Genomic DNA, 19030 nt, shown 5'->3' on the forward strand with positions numbered 1-19030 from the left:
ATTATGGTGTTGGCAAAGAATATTGAATATACCATGGACTGCCAGAAGAATGAACAAATCTGTCTTGGAAGAAGTACAGCCAGAATGCTCCTTAGAAGGGAGGATGGTGAGACTTTGTCTCATGTACTTTGGACATGTTGTCAGGAGGGAACAGTCCCTAGAGAAGGACTTCATGCTTGGTAAAGTAAAGGGTCAGCAAAAAAGAGGAAGACCCTCAACGAGATGGATTGACACAGTGGCTGCAACAATGAGCTCAAACATAGCAAGGATTGTGAGGACGGCTCAGACCCAGACAGTGTTTCATTCTGTTGTACTGACTTGACAGCTCCTAACAACAGGCGAATTAACTGGGATATTCCATGAAACCATGACCCTGACTCTCCAAACTGAGGAACCAAATCCCATGAGGTGTTTGGTTGTACATAAGCAGCCTCAACAGCTACTCTCTCTCTCTTTTTTATTTTATTTTTTGGCATTGTTGTAAATATACTTATCACACAATTTTTGTAAATTCAACTTTTTACCGGTGTACAGCTTTTGAATGACATTGAATGACAGAAAGTGACAGTGTATTTTTTATATTTGCTTAAAAAAATCATGGTTAAATATAGATATTTCCAGCACATCCCCAACAGCCTTATTTATGATATGGGAGTGTAGAGAAGATATAAAAAATGAGAACGGGATTAATAAAGACAAAATATATACCAGATTTTAAATTAATAAATACAACGTGCTAAGGAATGACTAGGATGTTCGTAAATTTGTGAGTGTTTGTAATTCCTCAGGAATTAGTTACAAGAGTTCTACCTTTGGAAGAAAACTGCCTTGAAGTGGAAGGAAGATCCTGAATCAGGTGCCTTTGGAATCATCAAGTAGAATTTAAACTGCATTCGGTAGAAAAGGGAAAAGTTTCCATTGAAACCACCAAAAATGTTTTGTTTTAAGGTGGCTTAAATATGTTATGAGCCTGGGGGGCGTAAGCAGTTTTCAATCGGCTGCTAACCTAAGGGTTGTTGGTTCGAGCCCACTCACCTGCTCCATGGAAGAAAGGCCTGGTGCACTGCTTCTGTAAAGATTACAGCCAAGAAAACCCTATAGAGCAGTTCTGATCTGTAGCACTTGGGGTCACCATGAGTTGAGGGTTGACTCAACAGGAGCTAACAACAACAAAACATAATACATGAGGTAGTTTCTATTCAAATGCTCAGGAAAAGAATAGTGTTCTTTTCTGCTTTCACTCTTAGTTCTAAGTTGATTTGGTGGGCTGAGTTGAGTTGAAATTATCTGTCATGGACTCCTTAGTTGAGTTGCCTAAAACACCAGTCTAGAAGGCTCTGTGTTTTAACACTGGTAGCTATTCCCTCTGCACTGTAAGCTCCATGAGATGAGCAGCCTGTGTGTGTTATCTTGCACACCACTGAGTCATCGGCGCTTAGAACAGCGACTGGTATGTTGCAGCATTTAATATGCTTGTTAGCTGAATGTGGACAAAAGATGTGGCAGTCTGCTTCTGTAAAGATTTACATCCTTGGAAACCCTGTGGGGCAGTGCTACTCTGTCCTATAGGGTCACTATGAGCCAGAATCACCTCAATGGCAGTGTTTTGTTTTTTGCAGGAGTTGGCGGGAGTGCTAGCTGAATAAGTGTTGAGCTCAGCTGGGTGGGAAAGTGTCACAGGAGTTTCTTCACCTCAGGTGGGAGTTGTTGCTTTAAGCTAGTTGTTCTCTGCATCTGCTGCTCCTTCTGGACTCTGTGGTTTACCAGCTAGCAGGGCTTTTCTGAGTCGTCTCCAGAAGATGTGCTTCCCCAGGACACTGTCCTCCCACTCCAGGTAGGTGTTCCTGTTGAGAAGGCGGTACAGCTCCATCTGCTGCCGGAGCAGGGACTTCTCCACCTTCTGCAGGATGATGAAGATGATGCCAGCGCGACTGCTCAGAAACTGCCAGGTCTGGGCAATCTCATACTCAAAGATACACCAGCGGCTCTGGATGAAGTGCTGAGATACCACGACAATAACCTTCCGGCTTTTGTGGAAACCTTCCTGGATGATGTTGGCGGCGATGGCTACACCAGGGATAAAGTCTCTGTAGTGAAGGCAGAGCTGAAAGGGGGGTACTCCCTCTTCCAGGTTCTTTACCAGCTCATTCCTCACCCAGTCCTCATCCTGGCTAGAGTAGATAACAAAGGCATCATAGGTGCATTCATCACCACCGAACCTTTTGCATCCTGCAAGAAGCATCAGATGGAAATAGAACTTATAGACCAAAACTACTGTCAGAGATACGACGAGCACACTGAGAACTGACACACTGATGATGATCTTGTTCATCTGACAGGTGGTATTCCTAAAACTCAGCACAGGCATGCCCTGCATATCTAAAGGTGTCGCACACATCATTTGTTCAACTTCCACCAAGAGCCACCTCTGGTCCTTGACCCACTGCAGGAAACTCTGGTGCTCGCAAACACAAGCAAAGTCATTCTGGGTAAGATTTAAGAGAGTTAGGTTACTTGGAAGATGCTGTAGTTTTTGTACCTTGGGGGCCACTATATGATTGAAACTATAGTCCAGAACCTGAAGGGAGTGGAGATATTTAAAGGGAAGTATATCCAACAACAGGAGGTTGTTGTAACTCATATTTATCACCTGAAGTCTGAGGAGTGAGTCAAAAGCTCCCTGGGACACCTGTTCTACTTTGCAATGAGAGAGGTCCAAGAAAGTCAAGTTAGTCAGGTCTGTGAAGATAGCTGGAAGGAAGTTGTCCCGAAAAGAATTGCCAGCCATTTTCAAGACTTTGAGGCTGTACAAGCCATGAAAGATGCCGTGGAAGACGACTCGAGTATGGGTGTGAGAAATGTCAAGGTAAAGTAGTTTTGTGAGTGATAGGAATATTGAAAAATCATTGGCCTGTTTCAAGGTGGAACTTCGGAAATCCAGATGTTCTAGTTGTTCCAAGCCCAGGAAGTTTGAACCCATGACAATAATATTATTGAAGCTCATATCTAGATACTTCAGCCTGGTTGTCCCAAAATCAGAATGAGAACAGCAGCTTCTGAAATTCAAACCATTTCCACTGAGATCTAGAAACTCAAGGCTTGGTAGTTCAAAATCTACAACAGTCTTACTATCTCTATTGGCCGTTAAAACAAACGTTTTCAGAGAGGGGAGTGCCAATGCGGGAAATTGTTCAAATCTACAGTTAACCAATTCTAAGGATTGCCATCTGAAATCTTTAGGAAGACTTTCTAACTTGTTTAGCCACAGATCCACCAGAGAAACTGCAGAAACATTTGCCAAGCAATTAAATACACCAATATCATTCGATGAGAAGTCTTCCAAGTATGCTATCTGGAATTCTTCAATGGTCAAATTGCATAGTCCCTCCAGGGCAGATTTGTCAAACCTGTCCAAGTTCCTTTCATTTTTAAATTCTCCCAGGACCAGCTGATGGACTTCTAAACCAGCCAGAGCTTGAATACACGTTTTCATTACATTCATTTTATCAAAATTACTTCTCAAAGTCAGTTTATGAAGCCTAATTCCTTTGAAGGCTCCTGGTTGGATAAAGTCTATCATGTTCAGGGACAGGTCTAAAGAGAGACTGAGTAGAGGAATTTGATGTAGAATCTGCAAGTCTTTATGATAAATATTTTGGATCCGGTTATTGGAAAGGTCCAAGTGTTCCAGGTTGGTCAGGTTAGAAAAATATTCAGGTAATTTAAAGGAATGGATAGAATTGTGAGCTACGTTAAGCTCCTTCAAAGTTTTAAGATGTCCAATGGGGAAGTCCTCTAGGGAGGTTAGGTTTATCTCCACAGCCACCAGCTTCTGCAAACTTGATAGTCCAGCGAAGGCTCCCAAGGCTAAATGCTGAATAGGGTTTCCCGTCAATTTCAAGGTGAAGAGATGGTTTAGTCCCTGATATGCATTATCTTCAATTGTCTGAATTTCACACCTACATGGAAGAGAGATACAGATTATGCAATACTTCTGCTGAATAAAAACCCAAATTGGAATAACAATACCAGTTATCCAGTTCTTCATAGGATATGACTTGCTATACTGTTGTGTCCTGGTAAAGATATCAAGGAGGGCAAATGATGGCATGTACAAACCAGAAGTTCCCATGGATCCAATATTGTCACACTGGCCACACTGATGCACTCTTTTTTATTATACTTGGCACACATGTTTAGCAGAGAGGAAAGCCATTAGAAGAAATTCAGTTAAAGAGTAATGATTGGGGTACATGACAACTGTGTGGCTAGTATAGTATGTAATATTATTTAAGATCAAATTTATCCATTTCCTACCACAAATAATTGTGAATATACATCTGATTCATACAGATGATGGAGATAGTTGTTAGTTGTCAGGCATGATAAATGACTGATGAAGGTCAATTTCAAAGATATAAAAAATTACAAGTGTTGCAGATACCTTTAATGTTTATGAAAATTTCTGAAGATAGCTAGATATTTGAATGGTGTCCTTATCACAGGTAAATGTTAGTAATACATGATATGAGTGAGTTTTGTTGGGGAAAAATAAAACGGAAAGTGTGCTATGAAATTTTATATCAAGGAAACTGACCCAGACTAGGAGGATTAAAGCAGGCTTCTCTGAGAACACTTAAGTTGAAATATGAAAGATGAGTAAGTGTTAACAAGAAAAGAAGGCAATGTGAACAACAGATACAAAAGTCCTGAAGTAGGTGCAATCATGATACATGGAGTGCTATGGATTGAATTGTGTCCCCCAAAAGGATATGTTGAAGTCCTAAGCACTTTTATCAGTGAATGCAATGTTATTTGAAAATAGGGTCTTTGAAGATGTTGTCAATATGAGGTAATACTGGAGTAGGGTAGATCCTAATCTAATCTGAGTAGTGCCTGATAAAAGAGGATAAGAGACACAGAAAGACAGGGGAAGGATGACCTTGGGAACATGAATCTATAAACCAAGGAATGTCTGGGGCTTCCAGAAGCTGGGAGAGACAAGAAAAGGTCTTCCCCCAAAGACTTTAGAAGGAGCATGGATTGACCTACATGTTGATTTGAACTTCTAGTCTCCAGAACTACTCTCCAGAACTATGAGAAAATAAAATTCTGTTCTTATAAGCCACCCAGTTTGTGGCATTTTGTCCTGGCAGCCCTAGAAAATGAATGCAGATGGGGTGTAGAATTATAACATAATATGGAATGTTAGGATTGGAAAATATATTTAGAACAAAAACAAAAAACAGGGTCCCCTCAAGTAGATATGCCCTCCTTAATAGAGGGGGTGGTATGTTACATATCAATATATTCTTGTTTTATATCAGAGTGTACAATATATAGCTAGTGGTCAAGAAATATCTGTTGATGAGAGTTTAAGTCAATTTTCTATCCTGACTATTATGGACTAAATTGTATCCCCCCAAAAATGTGTGTCAATTTGGCTAGTAACGATTCTCAGTATTGTGTGATTGTCCACAATTTTGACACCTGATGTGATTTTCCTATGTGTTGTAAATCCTACCTCCATGATGTTAATGAAGTAGGATTAGTGGCAGTTATGTTAAAGAGACAGGACTCAATCTATAAGATTAGGTTGTGTCTTAAGTCAATCTCTTTTGAGATATAAAAGAGAGGCAAGCAGAAAGACACAGGGACCTCATACCACCAAGAAACAAGAGCCAAGAGAATAACGTGTCATTTGGACCCTAGGTCCCTGCACTGAGAAGCTCCTTGACCAGGGAAGATTCATGACAAAGACCTTCCCCCAGAGCCAACAGAGAGAGAAGGCCTTCCTCTGGAACTGGCACCCTGAATTCACACTTTTAGCTTCCTAGTCTGTGAGAGAATAAATTTCTCTTTGTTAAAGCCATCCACTTGTGGTATTTCTGTTATAGCAGCACTAGATAACTAAGAATTTGGTACTGAGAGAGTAGGGTGTTGCTCTAACAAATACCTAAAATGTGGAAGTGGTTTTGAAACTGAATGGGTAGTGGCTGGAAGTGTCTTAAAGTGCCTAACAGTAAAAGCCTAGATTGCCCTGAGGAGACTGTTGGTAGAATTATGGACATCAAAGACAGTTTTGGTGAAGACACAGAAGGAAGTGAGGAGAACTGTTACAATGGAGATGGCGCAGATGGTGAGAAGCAGGAGCAGAGAAATGGCAGCAGCAGAGAAACGGCAGCAGCAGAACCAGCAGATCAGCATGAGACAGCACTGGAGCCAACCCACCGAGCAAGAAGGCTGAGTGCCTTTGTGCAGGAGGCTCCCTGGCAGAGTGGGGTGCCCCCGATCACTTATCTGTAGAGATAAAGAGATTTGGAACACCTGCCCAAGCAGGGAAGACATGGGTGGTGAGGACCAAAGGGCCAAGAGGCCAAAGAACCAGGAAGCAGAAGCTGAAGGGACAAGGAACACAGAAAGCAGAGCTGCCCCAGTCTCAAAGGGTAGGACCACAACCTCTGGGGTCTCAAAGGATGGAGTCGCCACTCAGATGGACTAGGAGAATTGGGGCACCCAAATATGAAGGAGCAGTGTTGCCGTTCCAGTGGGCCAGGAAGGCAGAACTGAAGGCCAGGGCTGATACCTAAGAGTCTGGAGGGCAGAGCCATTGTGTAAATGGTCTCAGAGAACAGATGATTATTTTCAAGCCTTGAGGGCTAATGTAATGTGTTCTGCTGACTTGCTTGGTGCCTGTTACCCCTTCTTTCCCTCCAATTTCTCCCATTTGTAATGGAAATGTCTAGCTTGTGCCCATTCCACTATTGTACTTTGGAAGCAGATAATTTGTATTCTAGATTTCATAAGTGAAGAGGAATTTTTGGATTTTGAATTTGGAGTTGATCTAAGACTTTTGGTATGATATGATGGATGAGTGTGTTTTACATGTGGCAATGACATGAATTTTGGGGGCCAAAGGGTGGAATGTTATGGATTGAATTATGTCCCCCCAAAAATGTGTGTTAACCTGGCTAGTCTATGATTCCCAATATTGTATGATTGTCCACCATTTTGTCACCTGATGTGATTTTCCTATGTGTTATAAATCCTACCTCTATGATGTTAATGAAGTTGGATTAGCAGCAGTTATGTTAATGAGGCAGGACTCAATCTACAAGATTAGGTTGTGTCTTAAGTCAATCTCTTTTGGAATATAAAAGAGAGAAATGAGCAGAGAGACATGGGGACCTCATACCACCGAGAAACAAGAGCCAAGAGAATAGTGTGTGCTTTGGACCTGGGGGTCCCTGTGCTGAGAAGCTCCTCGACTGGGGAATACTGATGACAAGGACCTTCCCTAGAGCTGACAGAGAGAGAAAGTCTTCCCCTGAAGCTGGTACAATGAATTCAGACTTCTAGCTTCCTAGACTGTGAGAGAATAAATTTATCTTTGTTAAAGCCATCCACTTGTGGTATTTCTGTTATAGCAGCACTAGATAACTAAGACACTGACTTAAAAAAAAATCCAAAGGTAGAATTGTCCTTAGAAACCATCTCACTAAGCTGCCTATTTCATAGATGAAGAAATTGAGACCTGGAGAAGGGAGGTGGCTTGCCTAAGATTATATAAAACTCAGAACCAAACCTGTGGCCATCGAGTTGATTCTAACTCATAGCAACCCTATAGGACAGAGTAGAACTGCCCCGTAGGGTTTGCAAGGAGTGGCTGGTAGATTTGAACTGCCGACATTTTGGTTAGCAGCCATAGCTCACTGTAGCTCATAGCAAGTAGTAAATATGTTAAATAAATGAATGGTGATTGAGACTCTACCAACCAGGCTTTCTGGCCCAAAAATGATGTGATAGGACAATGAACATCTCACCTCAGGAATTGTGTAAAAGCTCATTCATTACCTGGATAAATCCAGCACACGCAGTTCTGGAAAGTTGGAGAAGCTATGGCTGCCTAAATGCCTCAGGGGATTAAAGCTCAGGTCCAGATTCTTGGCTGATGAGGGGATGTTGTCGGGTATTTTGTAGAGATTCACCTCCATGCATTGGTAAGAAATGTTAGGAACCACCTGCAAAGATCACACATTAGATGCAGTGTCTTGCTGCATGTATTCGTAAGGACCAGCATTCCAACTCTCCTCCTCCTAGAATAGTGTCTAGAGTGTCTCTAGTATGAGCACAGGGGCCAGTCAACCTTCTTTCATCCCCATTCATTTATACACACTCACTTCATACCTGTTAAACATCCTACTCTAGATTACGAAGAAAAGAGCAACTACTATATACTCATGTTCTAATCTCTACTCTAACTATGGCAACATTTAACAAGAGGAAATGGAGTCAAGTGATGAAGGGCTGAGGCTTTGGAGGCTGAAAGCTCTGAGTTTCATCCTAGCTCTTCCTTGCAATTTGGGGCAAGAGGTTTTTTCTTTGTTTTTAATTTTCTGTAAACTTCAGATTTCCATGAGCTCACAGTCCAGAATAATAGTTAAGATAGAAACACAACTAACACTATCTGAAAGAGTCATAAAAAAGGTTTGGGAAATATGTTCCAGAAAGGTCAGGATCTGGATGCAGAAGTCTTAGAAGGCTTCCTAGAGGGAGGAGATTTTAAGGTGGGTCTTGAATGAGGGTAAGATCTGGATACACAGAAAGAGGAAGACGGATATTTCATAAAAAGAGAACAACATGAGCATGGAAGGGGTAGAAAAATAATTCAGATTTTCTGGCAAGTGACATGAGTAGTGGAGCCTAAACCAGATGGGTAGCCAGAGCCAGATCAGGAGGCACCTCACATACAATTGAGCCACCACTACGTGCCAGGCACTAGGAATATGGTGATAAATAAAACCAGCAATGGCCCTTACCTCTTACATATTCTATTCCCGAGGGGAACTCAGACAATGAAAAAATAAAAATAAATAATGAAGTGCTATGGAAAAAAATAAAGCAGCATAAGAAGACTAAAGACAAATATAGGGGGCTGGGAAGTTCTATTACATGGGGCAATGAGGAAGACTTTCCTGAGGAGGTGATGTTTAAACAGAGATCTGAATGAAGTGAAGGATGAATTAAGCCATGAAAATATCTAGGCCTACTTAGTCCAACACAGTAGGAAGTAGCTACACGTGGCTATTGGGCACCAGAGATGTGGATTATTTAAACTAACTTGTTCTGTAAATGTAAACTATATACTAGATTTTAAAGATTTAATACCAAAAAAATGTTGTAAAACATCTCATTAATAATTTTTAATACGCATTACCTTTTGAAATTTTTTGAATAATTGGGTTAAGTAAAAATATTGTCAAGATTAATCTCACCAGGGACGGAGCAGAGATGGCGTACTTGTCAAACACACCAAGCCATCCCTCTGCAACAAAGACCCAAAAAAACAAGTGAAACAGATACAGACATCAATCCTGGAACCCTGAACTTTAAATGAAAGGATGAAGTATTAAATCAGAAGCCACTGAGAAGAAGAAATTGATCGAAAACAGCAAACAAGTAAAGATACGGAGTGAAGGTTCTTTGCAGACTGGCATGACGCAGCACAACCATCTTGACATAAAGCCAAAAACCGCACACCAAGAGTACATAAAGGCATCTTCATGGAACTTCCAACAGAAGATAGAGGAGTGGTGCGGACACACACAGAGCAAAGCAAGGTCCTGTTTGTCAGCTGCAGCTCAAGGAACTGCCCTTACACTCTCACGCAGTAACCAGAGGAGCATGCTCTGACAACCCCCACCCTTCTGGTGAGTGGTGTCAAGAACCACCCCACCCAAGCAGCCCAGACTGCTGGGGACCATAGTACAAACCCCACACCTTCTAGATTCGTTCACCCCCTCTTCACCCCTCCTCCCACCTCCCTCTTCCTATCAGCCACACCTCACTACACTGCAGCTGAATGACCCAGATCTGCATACTTCCCTCCCTGCTAACCAGTCTGGCTGCATCACAGTGGAATGACCCAGACCCATGCCCTTTCCCTCTACTCTGACTCTGAGCCACGGCACTGTAGTCAGGCAACTCGGCCCTGTGCTCATGCCCCTAACTGCCTGCCGGCTCCACCCCACTGCCCCACAGCTGAACACCCCAGCCTGTGTGCCTTCCTCCCTGCCACCTCCATTCCACTGCACTGCAGCCAAAAGACGCAGGCCTATGCTGACCTCCCCTCCCTCCCAGCCAGCTGTGCCCTGTTATCCCACACTGAGCATCTTGGCTCATGCCCATCCCTCTCCACTAGCCCTACCTCACTGCCCTACAATTGAGCAACCTGGCCTCATGCCCCCTCCCACTCCACCATCTCTGCCTCACTGCACTGCAGCTGAGAGACCCAACCCCATGCCTCTCCCTCCCCCACTGGCTCTAGCGCACTGCACCACAGCCAAGCAACAGTCCCGTGCCCCTCTCCCCTGCCAGCTCCACCCCACTGTGCTGCAGATGGATGACCAGGCTCCTTGCCGCTCTCTCCCCTACAGTCTGATCCTATTGTGCCACAGCCTAGCAACCCAGCCACATATCCCTGCCTTCCCACTGGCCCTGTACAGATGCCCAGAAGCTGAGCATCCTGGCTCCATGCCCTCCCTACTCACCAGCCTCACCCTGCTGCATCACAGCCAAGCAACCTGCCTTGCCCATCCAGACAAAGTGGTGAGAGCTATCATGCCCACAGACAAGAAAGCAACAAAGCACGCCTGGCCCACCCAACCAGACATATCAAAAAAAAAAAAGCAGGACAAAGCAAACACACAATACATAAGGAAAATAATATCTGAATGTCTCAGAGACAGCAGACAATATCAAAACATATAAAAAAGCAGGACAAGATTGCTCCAACAGGTGACCAAAATAATCAGATGACCTTCTGGTAGAAAAGGCAGTGGAACTACTTGATATGGAATTCAAAAGATTAATATTTATGGCTCTCTAAGAGATTAGGAAAGAGATTAAGGAAAACACAGACAAAACAAGGAAAAAATAGACAAAATCATGGAAAACACAGACAAAACCAATGAAAATATAGCCAAAATCCAAGAAAACGCAGACAAAGCAATAGAAGAATTCAGGAAAATAACAAAAGAATAAGATGTAAAAATAAACAAACAATTAGAAATCATACAAAAACCGCAACTAGAAATCCAAAAGATAAAAAACAAAATTTCAGAAATGGAAAACTCAATAGAAGGTTTTACAAGCAAATATGAAACAACGTAAGACAGAATCAGCAAGATTGAAGACAGATCCATGGACACCACACTGTTTGAGGAAAAATCCGAGAAAAGAATGAAGAAACCCTAATAATTATGTGGGACATAATCAAGAGCAAAAATTTTCATGTGATCAGAGTTTCAGAACAGGGGGAGAAAATGGAAAACACAGAGAAGATTGCTGACGATTTGCTGGTAGAAAACGTCCCTAATATCATGAAAGATGAAAAGATGACCATTCAAGAAACTCAATAAACTCCATACAGGATAGACCCCAAAAGAAAGTCACCAAGACATATCATAATGACATTTGCCAAAATCTAAAGACAAAGAAAGAATCCTGAGAGCAGCTCGAAAAAAAAGAAAAGTCACTTACAAAGGGGAAACAATAAGACAAAGGTTTGATTACTCAGCAAAAACCATGCAGGCAAGAAGGCAATGGGATGACATATAAAACCTTGAAAGGAAAAAAAACTGCCAACCAAGAATGATATATCCTACAAAACTCTCAAATATGATGGCAAAATTAGGACATTTCCAGATAAACAGAAATTAAGGGAATATGTAAAAACCAAACCAAACTTACTGAAACAATTAAAGGGAGTCCTTTGGTTAGAGAACCAACAACATCAGACAACTTGAGGCTGGGACAAAGGACAGCATCAGCCAGATACCAGCCTAGGTAAAGAACTCTCAATAATACAACAAAACTAAAAGATTTAAAACAGGAAACCAGAGATGTTAATCTGTAAATGATGACATCAAAACAATAAAAGGGGGAATAAATGGTGTAGGTATAGAATTTTGTAATGAAGAGTAAATCAAGGCAATATCAAGTAATAAATGACTTGTTTAAACTTAGGAAGATAAGTGCAAATTTCAGCATAACCACGAAGATAGTTAACAAACCTATTCATCAAAATAAAAAAGAAGAGAAACGTAAAGACTCAGTAAACACAAAATCTATAATAATTAAAGAAATGAAAAGAAATTCCACAAACGAACTCAGCAGAGGAAAGTAAGAGGAACAAAGAAAACATCAGCACCACAAAAAAATAAAAATAAAAAATCACAACAAAATGACAGCAATAAACTCACAGCTATTGATAATCACATTGAATGTAAAAGGCCTAAATGTATCCATAAAGAGACAGAGCATGAAAGAATGCATAAAAAACATGACCCATCAATATGCTGTCTACAAGAGACATGCTTTACACACTAAGACATAAAATATTAAAAATCAAAAGATGGAAAAAATATATCAAGCAAACAGCAACCAAAAAAGAGTAGGAGTAGCAATGCTAATCTCAGTTAAAACAGACTTTAAGGCAAAATCCACCATAAAAGCCAAGGAAGGATATTATACAATGATTAAAGAGACAATCCATCAAGACAACATAACCTTAATAAATGTCTACATAACCAATGGCAGGGCTCCAAAATACATAAATCAAATTCTAACGGCATGGGAAAGAGAAATAGACAGTTACACAATAATAGCAGGAGACTTCAACATACCACTGTCAGTGAAGGATAGAACATACAGAAAAAACAGAGATACAGAAGATCTAAAGCCACAATCTGTCAACTTGACTTCAGAGACATATATGGAACACTCCATGCAACAGCAGCAAAGTATACATTATTTTCTAATGCACATGGAACATTCTCCAGAATAGATCATATTTTAGGCCACAAAGCAACCCTCAATAAAATCCAAAACATAGAAATAATACAAAGCATCTTCTCTGATCACAAGGCCATGAAAGTAGAAATAAAATAACAGGAAGAACAAGGGAAAAATAAAAACTTGGAAACTGAATAAACCTTCCTTAAAAACCACTGAGTAATAGAGGAAATCAAAGATGAGATTTTAAAAAAATTCCTAGAATCAAATGAGAATGAAAACATCTCATACCAAAACCTTTGGGACACAGCAAAGGCAGTGCTCAGAGGTCAACTTTTAGCAACAAATGCATACATCAGAAAAGAAGAAAGAGACAAAATTAAAAATTAGCCCTACAACTCAAACAAGTAGAACAGCAAAAGAAGCCCACAGCCACCAGAAGAAAGGAAATAATAAATATCAGAGCAGAAATAAATGAAATAGAGAACAGAAAAAACAATAGAATCAACAAAACCAAAAGTTGGTGTTTTGAAAAGATCAACGAAATCAACAAACTACTGGCCAAAATGACAAAAGAAAAACAGGAGAGAAGAAAATAGCCCCAATAAGAAATGAAATGGGAGACATTACAACAGACCCAACTGAAATAAAAAGGTTCGTAACAGAGTAGTATGAAAAACCATACTCCGATAAATTTTAAAACTTAGGGGAAATAGAAAAATTTCTAGGAACACACTACCTTCCTAAACTAACACAAACTGAGGTAGAAAATCTGAATAGACCCATAATAAGAGAAGAAATTGAAAAGGTAATAAAAAAAAAAAAAAAAACTTACAACCACAAAAAAAAAAAAAAAGCCCTGGCCCAGATGGTTTCACTGGAGAATTCTACTAAAAATTCAGAGAAGAGCTCACACCAGTACTACTCAAACTATTTCATAGCATAGAAAAGGAAGGGATACTCCCCAATTCATTCTGTGAAGCTGGCGCAAACCTGATACCAAAGCCAGGCAAGCACATCACAAAAAAAGAAAATTACAGAGCAATCTCATGAATGCAGATGCAAAAATTCTCAACAAAATCCTAGCCAATAGAATTCAGTATCATATCAAAATAATAATGCACCATGACCAAGTGGAATTCATACCAGGTATGCAAGGTTCAACATTAGTAAATCAATCAACATAATCCAGCACATAAATAGAACAAAAGAAAAGAATCACATAATCATCTCCATCTATGCAGAAAAGGTATTTGATATAATCCAACACCCATTCCTGATAAAAAACTCTCAATAAAATAGGAATAGAAGGAAATTTTCTCAACATAATAAAAGGCATCTATACAAAACCAACAGCCAACTCATCTCGATGGAGAGAGGCTGAAAGCAGGAACAAGACAAGGATGCCCTTTATCACCACTCCTATTTAACATTGTGCTAGAAGTCCTAGCTAGAGCAATAAGGCAAGATAAAGAAATAAAGGGCATCAGAATTGCTAAGGAAGAAGTAAAATCATCCCTATTTGCAGACGATATGATACTATACATAGAGAACTCTAAAGATTCCAAAAGAAAATTGCTGGAGATTCAGCAGAGTAGCAGGATACAAGATCAACATACAAAAATCAGTTGGATTCCTATACATCAAAAAAAGAGAACTACAAAAAGGAAATCAGGAAAATGATACCATTTATAATAGCACCTAATAAAATAAATTACTGAGGAATAAATCTAATCAGAGAATGTAAAGTTACCTATACAAAGAAAACTACAAAACACTACTGCAAGAATCCAAGAGACCTACATAAATGGAAAAACATATCATGCTCATGGATAGGAAGACTCAACATTGTACAAATGTCAATCCTACCCAAAGCTATCTACAGATACAATGCAACTCAGATTCAAATTCCAACAACATTCTTTAACAAGATAGAAAAACTAATCATTAACTTTATATGGAAAGGATAAAGGCCCCAGATAAGTAAAGCATTATTGAAGAAGAAGAACAATGATGTAGGAGGCCTCACACTACCTGATCTCAGAACCTACTATATAGCTACAGTAGTCAAAACAGCCTGGTACTAGTACAACGAAAGACACATAGACTAATAGAACAGAACTGAGAATCCAGATGTAAATTTATCTACGCACAGTCAGCTGATCTTTAACAAAGACCCAAAGTCCATTAAATGGGAAAAAGACAGTCTTTTTAACAAATGGTGCTGGCAAAATTGGATGCCTATCTGTAAAAAAATGCAACAGGACCCATAACTTACACCATACACAAAAACTAATTCAAAATGGATCAAAGACCAAAATATAAAAACTTAAATGATAAAGATCATGGAAGAAAAAAATAGGGACAATGCTAGGGGCCATAATATACGGCATAAATAGGATACAAACCATAACTAACAATACACAAACACCAGAAGAGAAACTAGATAACTGAGTTATCCTAAAAATTACATATATATGCTCATCAAAAGACTTCACTAAAAGAGTAAAAAGAGAACCTACACACTGGGGAAAAAATTTATATCCAGCAAGGGTCTAACCTCTAAAATCTATAAGATAGTACAACACAGTAACAATAAAAAGACAAATAATCCTATCAAAAAATGGACAAAACCTATTAACAGACACTTCACCAAAAACGACATTCAGGCAGCTAGCAAACATAGGAGGAAATGCTCCCGATCATTAGCCATTAGAGAAATGCAGATTGAAACTATAATGAGATACCATCATACCCTGACATTACTGGCATAATCAAAAAAAAAAAAAACAGAAAATAACAAATATCGGAGAGGTTGTGGAGTGATTGGAACTCTTATACATTGCTGGTGGGAATGTAAAATGGTACAACCACTATGGAAAACTCTATGGCACTTCCTTAAAAAGCTAGAAATAGAAATATCATATGAGCCAGCAATCTCACTCCTAGGAATACATCCTAGAGAAATAAGAGCCTTCACATGAATAGACATGCACATCTACGTTCATTGCTGCATTATTCACAGTAGCAAAAAGATGGAAACAACCTACGTGCCTATCGACAGATGAATGGATAAACAAACTATGGTACACACACACAATGAAATACTATGCAATGATAAAGAATAATGATGAATCAGGGAAACATCTCACAACATAGATGAATCTGGAGGGCATTATACTGAGTGAAATAAATCAAACACAAAAGGACAAATACTGTATGAGACCACTATTATAAAAACTGAAGAAAAGATTTACATGCAGAAAGAAACGATCTTTGATGGTTACCAGGGAGCAGTGGGGAGGAGAAGTCACTAACTAGATAGTAGGTAAGTTTTAACTTTGGTGAAGTGAAAGACAGTACACATTATAGAGGAAGTAAGCACAATGTGACCAAGGCAAAATCATAGAAACTATAGACACATAGAAACACTCTGAGGGACTGAGTAACTGGGCTGAGGGCTGGGGACTATGATTTCGGAGGACATCTAGGTCAATTGGCATAACATAGTACATAAAGAAAATGTTCTACATCCCACTTTGGTGAGTAGTGTTTGGGGTCTTAAAAGCTTGCAAGCGGCCATCTAAGATACATTTACTGGTCCCATCCCATCCAGAGCAAAGCAGAATGAAGAAAACCAAAGACACATGAGAAGTGTTAGTCCAAAAGGACTAATGGACCACAAGTATCACAGCCTCCAGCAGCCTGATCCCAGAACAACTAAATGGTGCTTGGCTACCACCACTGACTGCTCTGACAGGGATCATAGTAGAGGGTCCCAGACAGAGGGGGAGAAAAATGTAGAACAAAATTCAAATTCACAAAAAAAGACCAGACTTACTGGTCCGACAGAGACTGGAAAAACCCTGAGACTATGGCTTCCAGATACCCTTTTAACTCAGAACTGAAGTCACTCCTGAAGTTCACCTTTCAGCCAAAGATTACACAGGTCTATAAAACAATAACACAACTGAGGAACATGCTTCTTAACTCAACCATGTAAATGAGACCAGAAGCAAAGATGAGAAGGCAGGAAGGGATAGGAAAACTGGATGAATGAAAACTGGGAACCTGGGGTAGAGAAGGGGATAGTATTCACACATCACGGAGATTGCAGCCAATGTCACAAAACAATTTGTGTGTAAATTGTTGAATGAGAAATTAATTTGCTCTGTAAACTTTCACCTAGAGTATAATAAAAAAAAAAAAAAGATTAATCTCACCAGTTTCTTTTTTACCTTTTTAATATGACCATAAGAAAATGTAAAATTATATATCTTTGTCATTGAATAGATGTAGGGGAAAAGTATTCCAAGTAGAGGGAAGAGTCATTGCAAAGGCCCTGTGGTAGGAAACTGTGTTAATGAGAATGGAGAGTTATTGAAAGTTTTTAAAGAGAAGAATAATTTGTTAGATCCAAGCCTTAGAAAAAACAATAAGCAACTAACAAAAAATGGAGAATAGATTAAAGGAAGAAGACTATGGCATCAGGAATCCAGTCACTATCCAAGAGTCAAGACCAGCTGAGCTGAAGGCCTGCACCTGGGGGGCACAGAGAGGATGAGCAAGGAAGGAGACAGGCTTTAGGGACTGAAAGAATATGGATCAAGAGGAAAGGGAGGAGCTAAGGGTGGCTGTGGGTTTACCCTGGAATAACCCTGACTGGGAAATCTACCTCCATTAACCTAACAGCATGAAGGATACAGAAAGGGTCATGAGGAATAGGGTTGTGGGCAGAGAATGGGGGAAGAAGAGGGATCTGAGATGATGAATTAGCCTGTGTTACACATTAAAGGATGCTGTTTTCTCCCATGTCCTCAACTTCAGGACTCTGGCTCTCTCTGTTTCTAACTTTCTGACCCTGCTTCACCTTAAATTCCAGAATGCTCTCTTGACTGTTAAGTTCTGCTATGGGCTTCCAAAGCAACTGCCAGTCGATGTGGGGGAAAACCAAGAGAGATCCATCATGAAGGAGATCGCAAACCAGCTGCCTGGTGCTTCACAAAGAAAACCACTGCTGCATTAGCTGACATTCTACATCTCTCTCTTTTTTCCTCTCTCTCTCTCATCACTATCTCTCTCTCTCTTTTCCATTCTCTTTCATTTATTCATCCTTTGAATGGGAACTGTACGAGTGGTTGCAGAAGTGTGAAATACACTTTGCAAATTCTTTCTGTTGAGAAACAAACAAACAAAAAAAAGATACCTTCTTCCTGCGACTGAAAGAGGCAGAGTAACTGCTTAAACCTGAGTGTACAAACCACCAGCAAGAAGGAACGACACTGAAGCAGCCTTCTTACTACTCTCTTTTGAAGGAGGTATTATCGCAATTATTTTAAAGATATGAAAACTAGTCCCACAGAGGTTTAATAACTTGCTCAATGTCACACAGTCAGCAAGTCATGGAAGAGTGATCTTAACCAGATCCTCCTGACCTAAAGCCCTTACTAGCAGTTAAAGTCCTAAGTGTGACACGGCCCCATCCACTGCCTGTTCCCTATAGCAATGATTTGGTCCCTGTAGTTCCTCAGGTCTTTACAGTAATTGACTCCTTTTGCAAAATAAATTAACCAGGGCACACAGTGGGAAGTACAGGGCAGACAGCAGTTTTTCCGGAAGCAAGGCAAAGCTCACAGAAGAGCTGACCCCAACCACTTACCTCTACGCAGGGCTCCCAGCTCTCGGGTCTCAGGTAGGAAAGGAAAGTCATGGCTGGTATCAGAGTCCCAGCAAGGTGTGAAAAGGGCATCATCCCAGCATTTCTGTGACCAGCAGTGGCCCTTTGAAAGCATGACAGGCTGTAGTAGCCTGACCAGGCAGCTCTGAGGCACCAGTGGCTTCTCTCCGCAGCTTGGTGCCCCACAGAAATTATTGTACTCAAAGCAGAGCTGGGCAAGGTGCAAGAGGAAGTGAGAGTGGCAGCCTTAGCATTCTGGACTTTTGTTTCTCTAATATTTATCTACCCTGTCACAGACGGGAAGTCAGAAGGAGAAGAAGAAAAAGTATGCAGAGCAGTGGCTGGAGTAACAGCAAAAGGAAGCTGGCTTCTATCCCAGGAAGTCATCTGACCTCTGGGCTTGGTAAACTTAGGAAAATAATCAGACTGTGGTCAAATAGTCCGCATAACTATCTAGGACAGTGGTTTACAAACTTTGTTCTAGTAGTCAAAATTTACTCTCCCATGAAATGTGTAGAAGTTCAAATTTCTGAAAATGATTTTAAAAATAAAGCTCCA

The 19030-nt window shown here is 40.3% G+C and overlaps 1 protein-coding gene across 2 annotated transcripts; it reads right to left on the reverse strand.

The window, feature by feature from the left end:
• Nucleotides 1–373: 373 nt before the first annotated feature.
• TLR4 (toll like receptor 4) lies at nt 374–18741 on the reverse strand. Of its 2 annotated transcripts, XM_023727355.1 has the most exons (4): nt 18455–18741; nt 7855–8021; nt 1693–3959; nt 374–1160 (listed from the first exon to the last, which is right to left on the reverse strand). In XM_023727355.1, exons 1-3 carry the CDS (start codon nt 18545–18547, stop codon nt 1718–1720), a joined length of 2502 nt encoding a protein of 833 aa, XP_023583123.1. In that variant the 5' UTR covers nt 18548–18741; the 3' UTR covers nt 374–1160; nt 1693–1717. The 2 variants fall into 2 exon arrangements, with proteins under 2 accessions (XP_023583123.1, XP_004372178.2); XM_004372121.3 differs by having other exon boundaries at nt 374–3959; nt 18455–18740.
• Between the last annotated feature and the right edge of the window lie 289 nt (nt 18742–19030).

The sequence above is a fragment of the Trichechus manatus genome, unplaced genomic scaffold (assembly GCF_000243295.1).
Source record: "Trichechus manatus latirostris isolate Lorelei unplaced genomic scaffold, TriManLat1.0 scaffold00016, whole genome shotgun sequence".
NCBI lineage: Eukaryota > Metazoa > Chordata > Mammalia > Sirenia > Trichechidae > Trichechus > Trichechus manatus.

What these genes read in the sequence shown, in the direction of transcription:
- TLR4 (XM_023727355.1), bottom strand. Translation starts at nt 18,547, where the DNA reads ATGATGCCCTTTTCACACCTTGCTGGGACTCTGATACCAGCCATGACT. An exon ending in GCTGGGAGCCCTGCGTAGAG is followed by an intron (nt 8,022 to 18,454) that starts GTAAGTGGTTGG and finishes TGATCTTTGCAG; the next exon opens with GTGGTTCCTAACATTTCTTA. An exon ending in CGTGTGCTGGATTTATCCAG is followed by an intron (nt 3,960 to 7,854) that starts GTAATGAATGAG and finishes TCTTCCATGTAG; the next exon opens with GTGTGAAATTCAGACAATTG.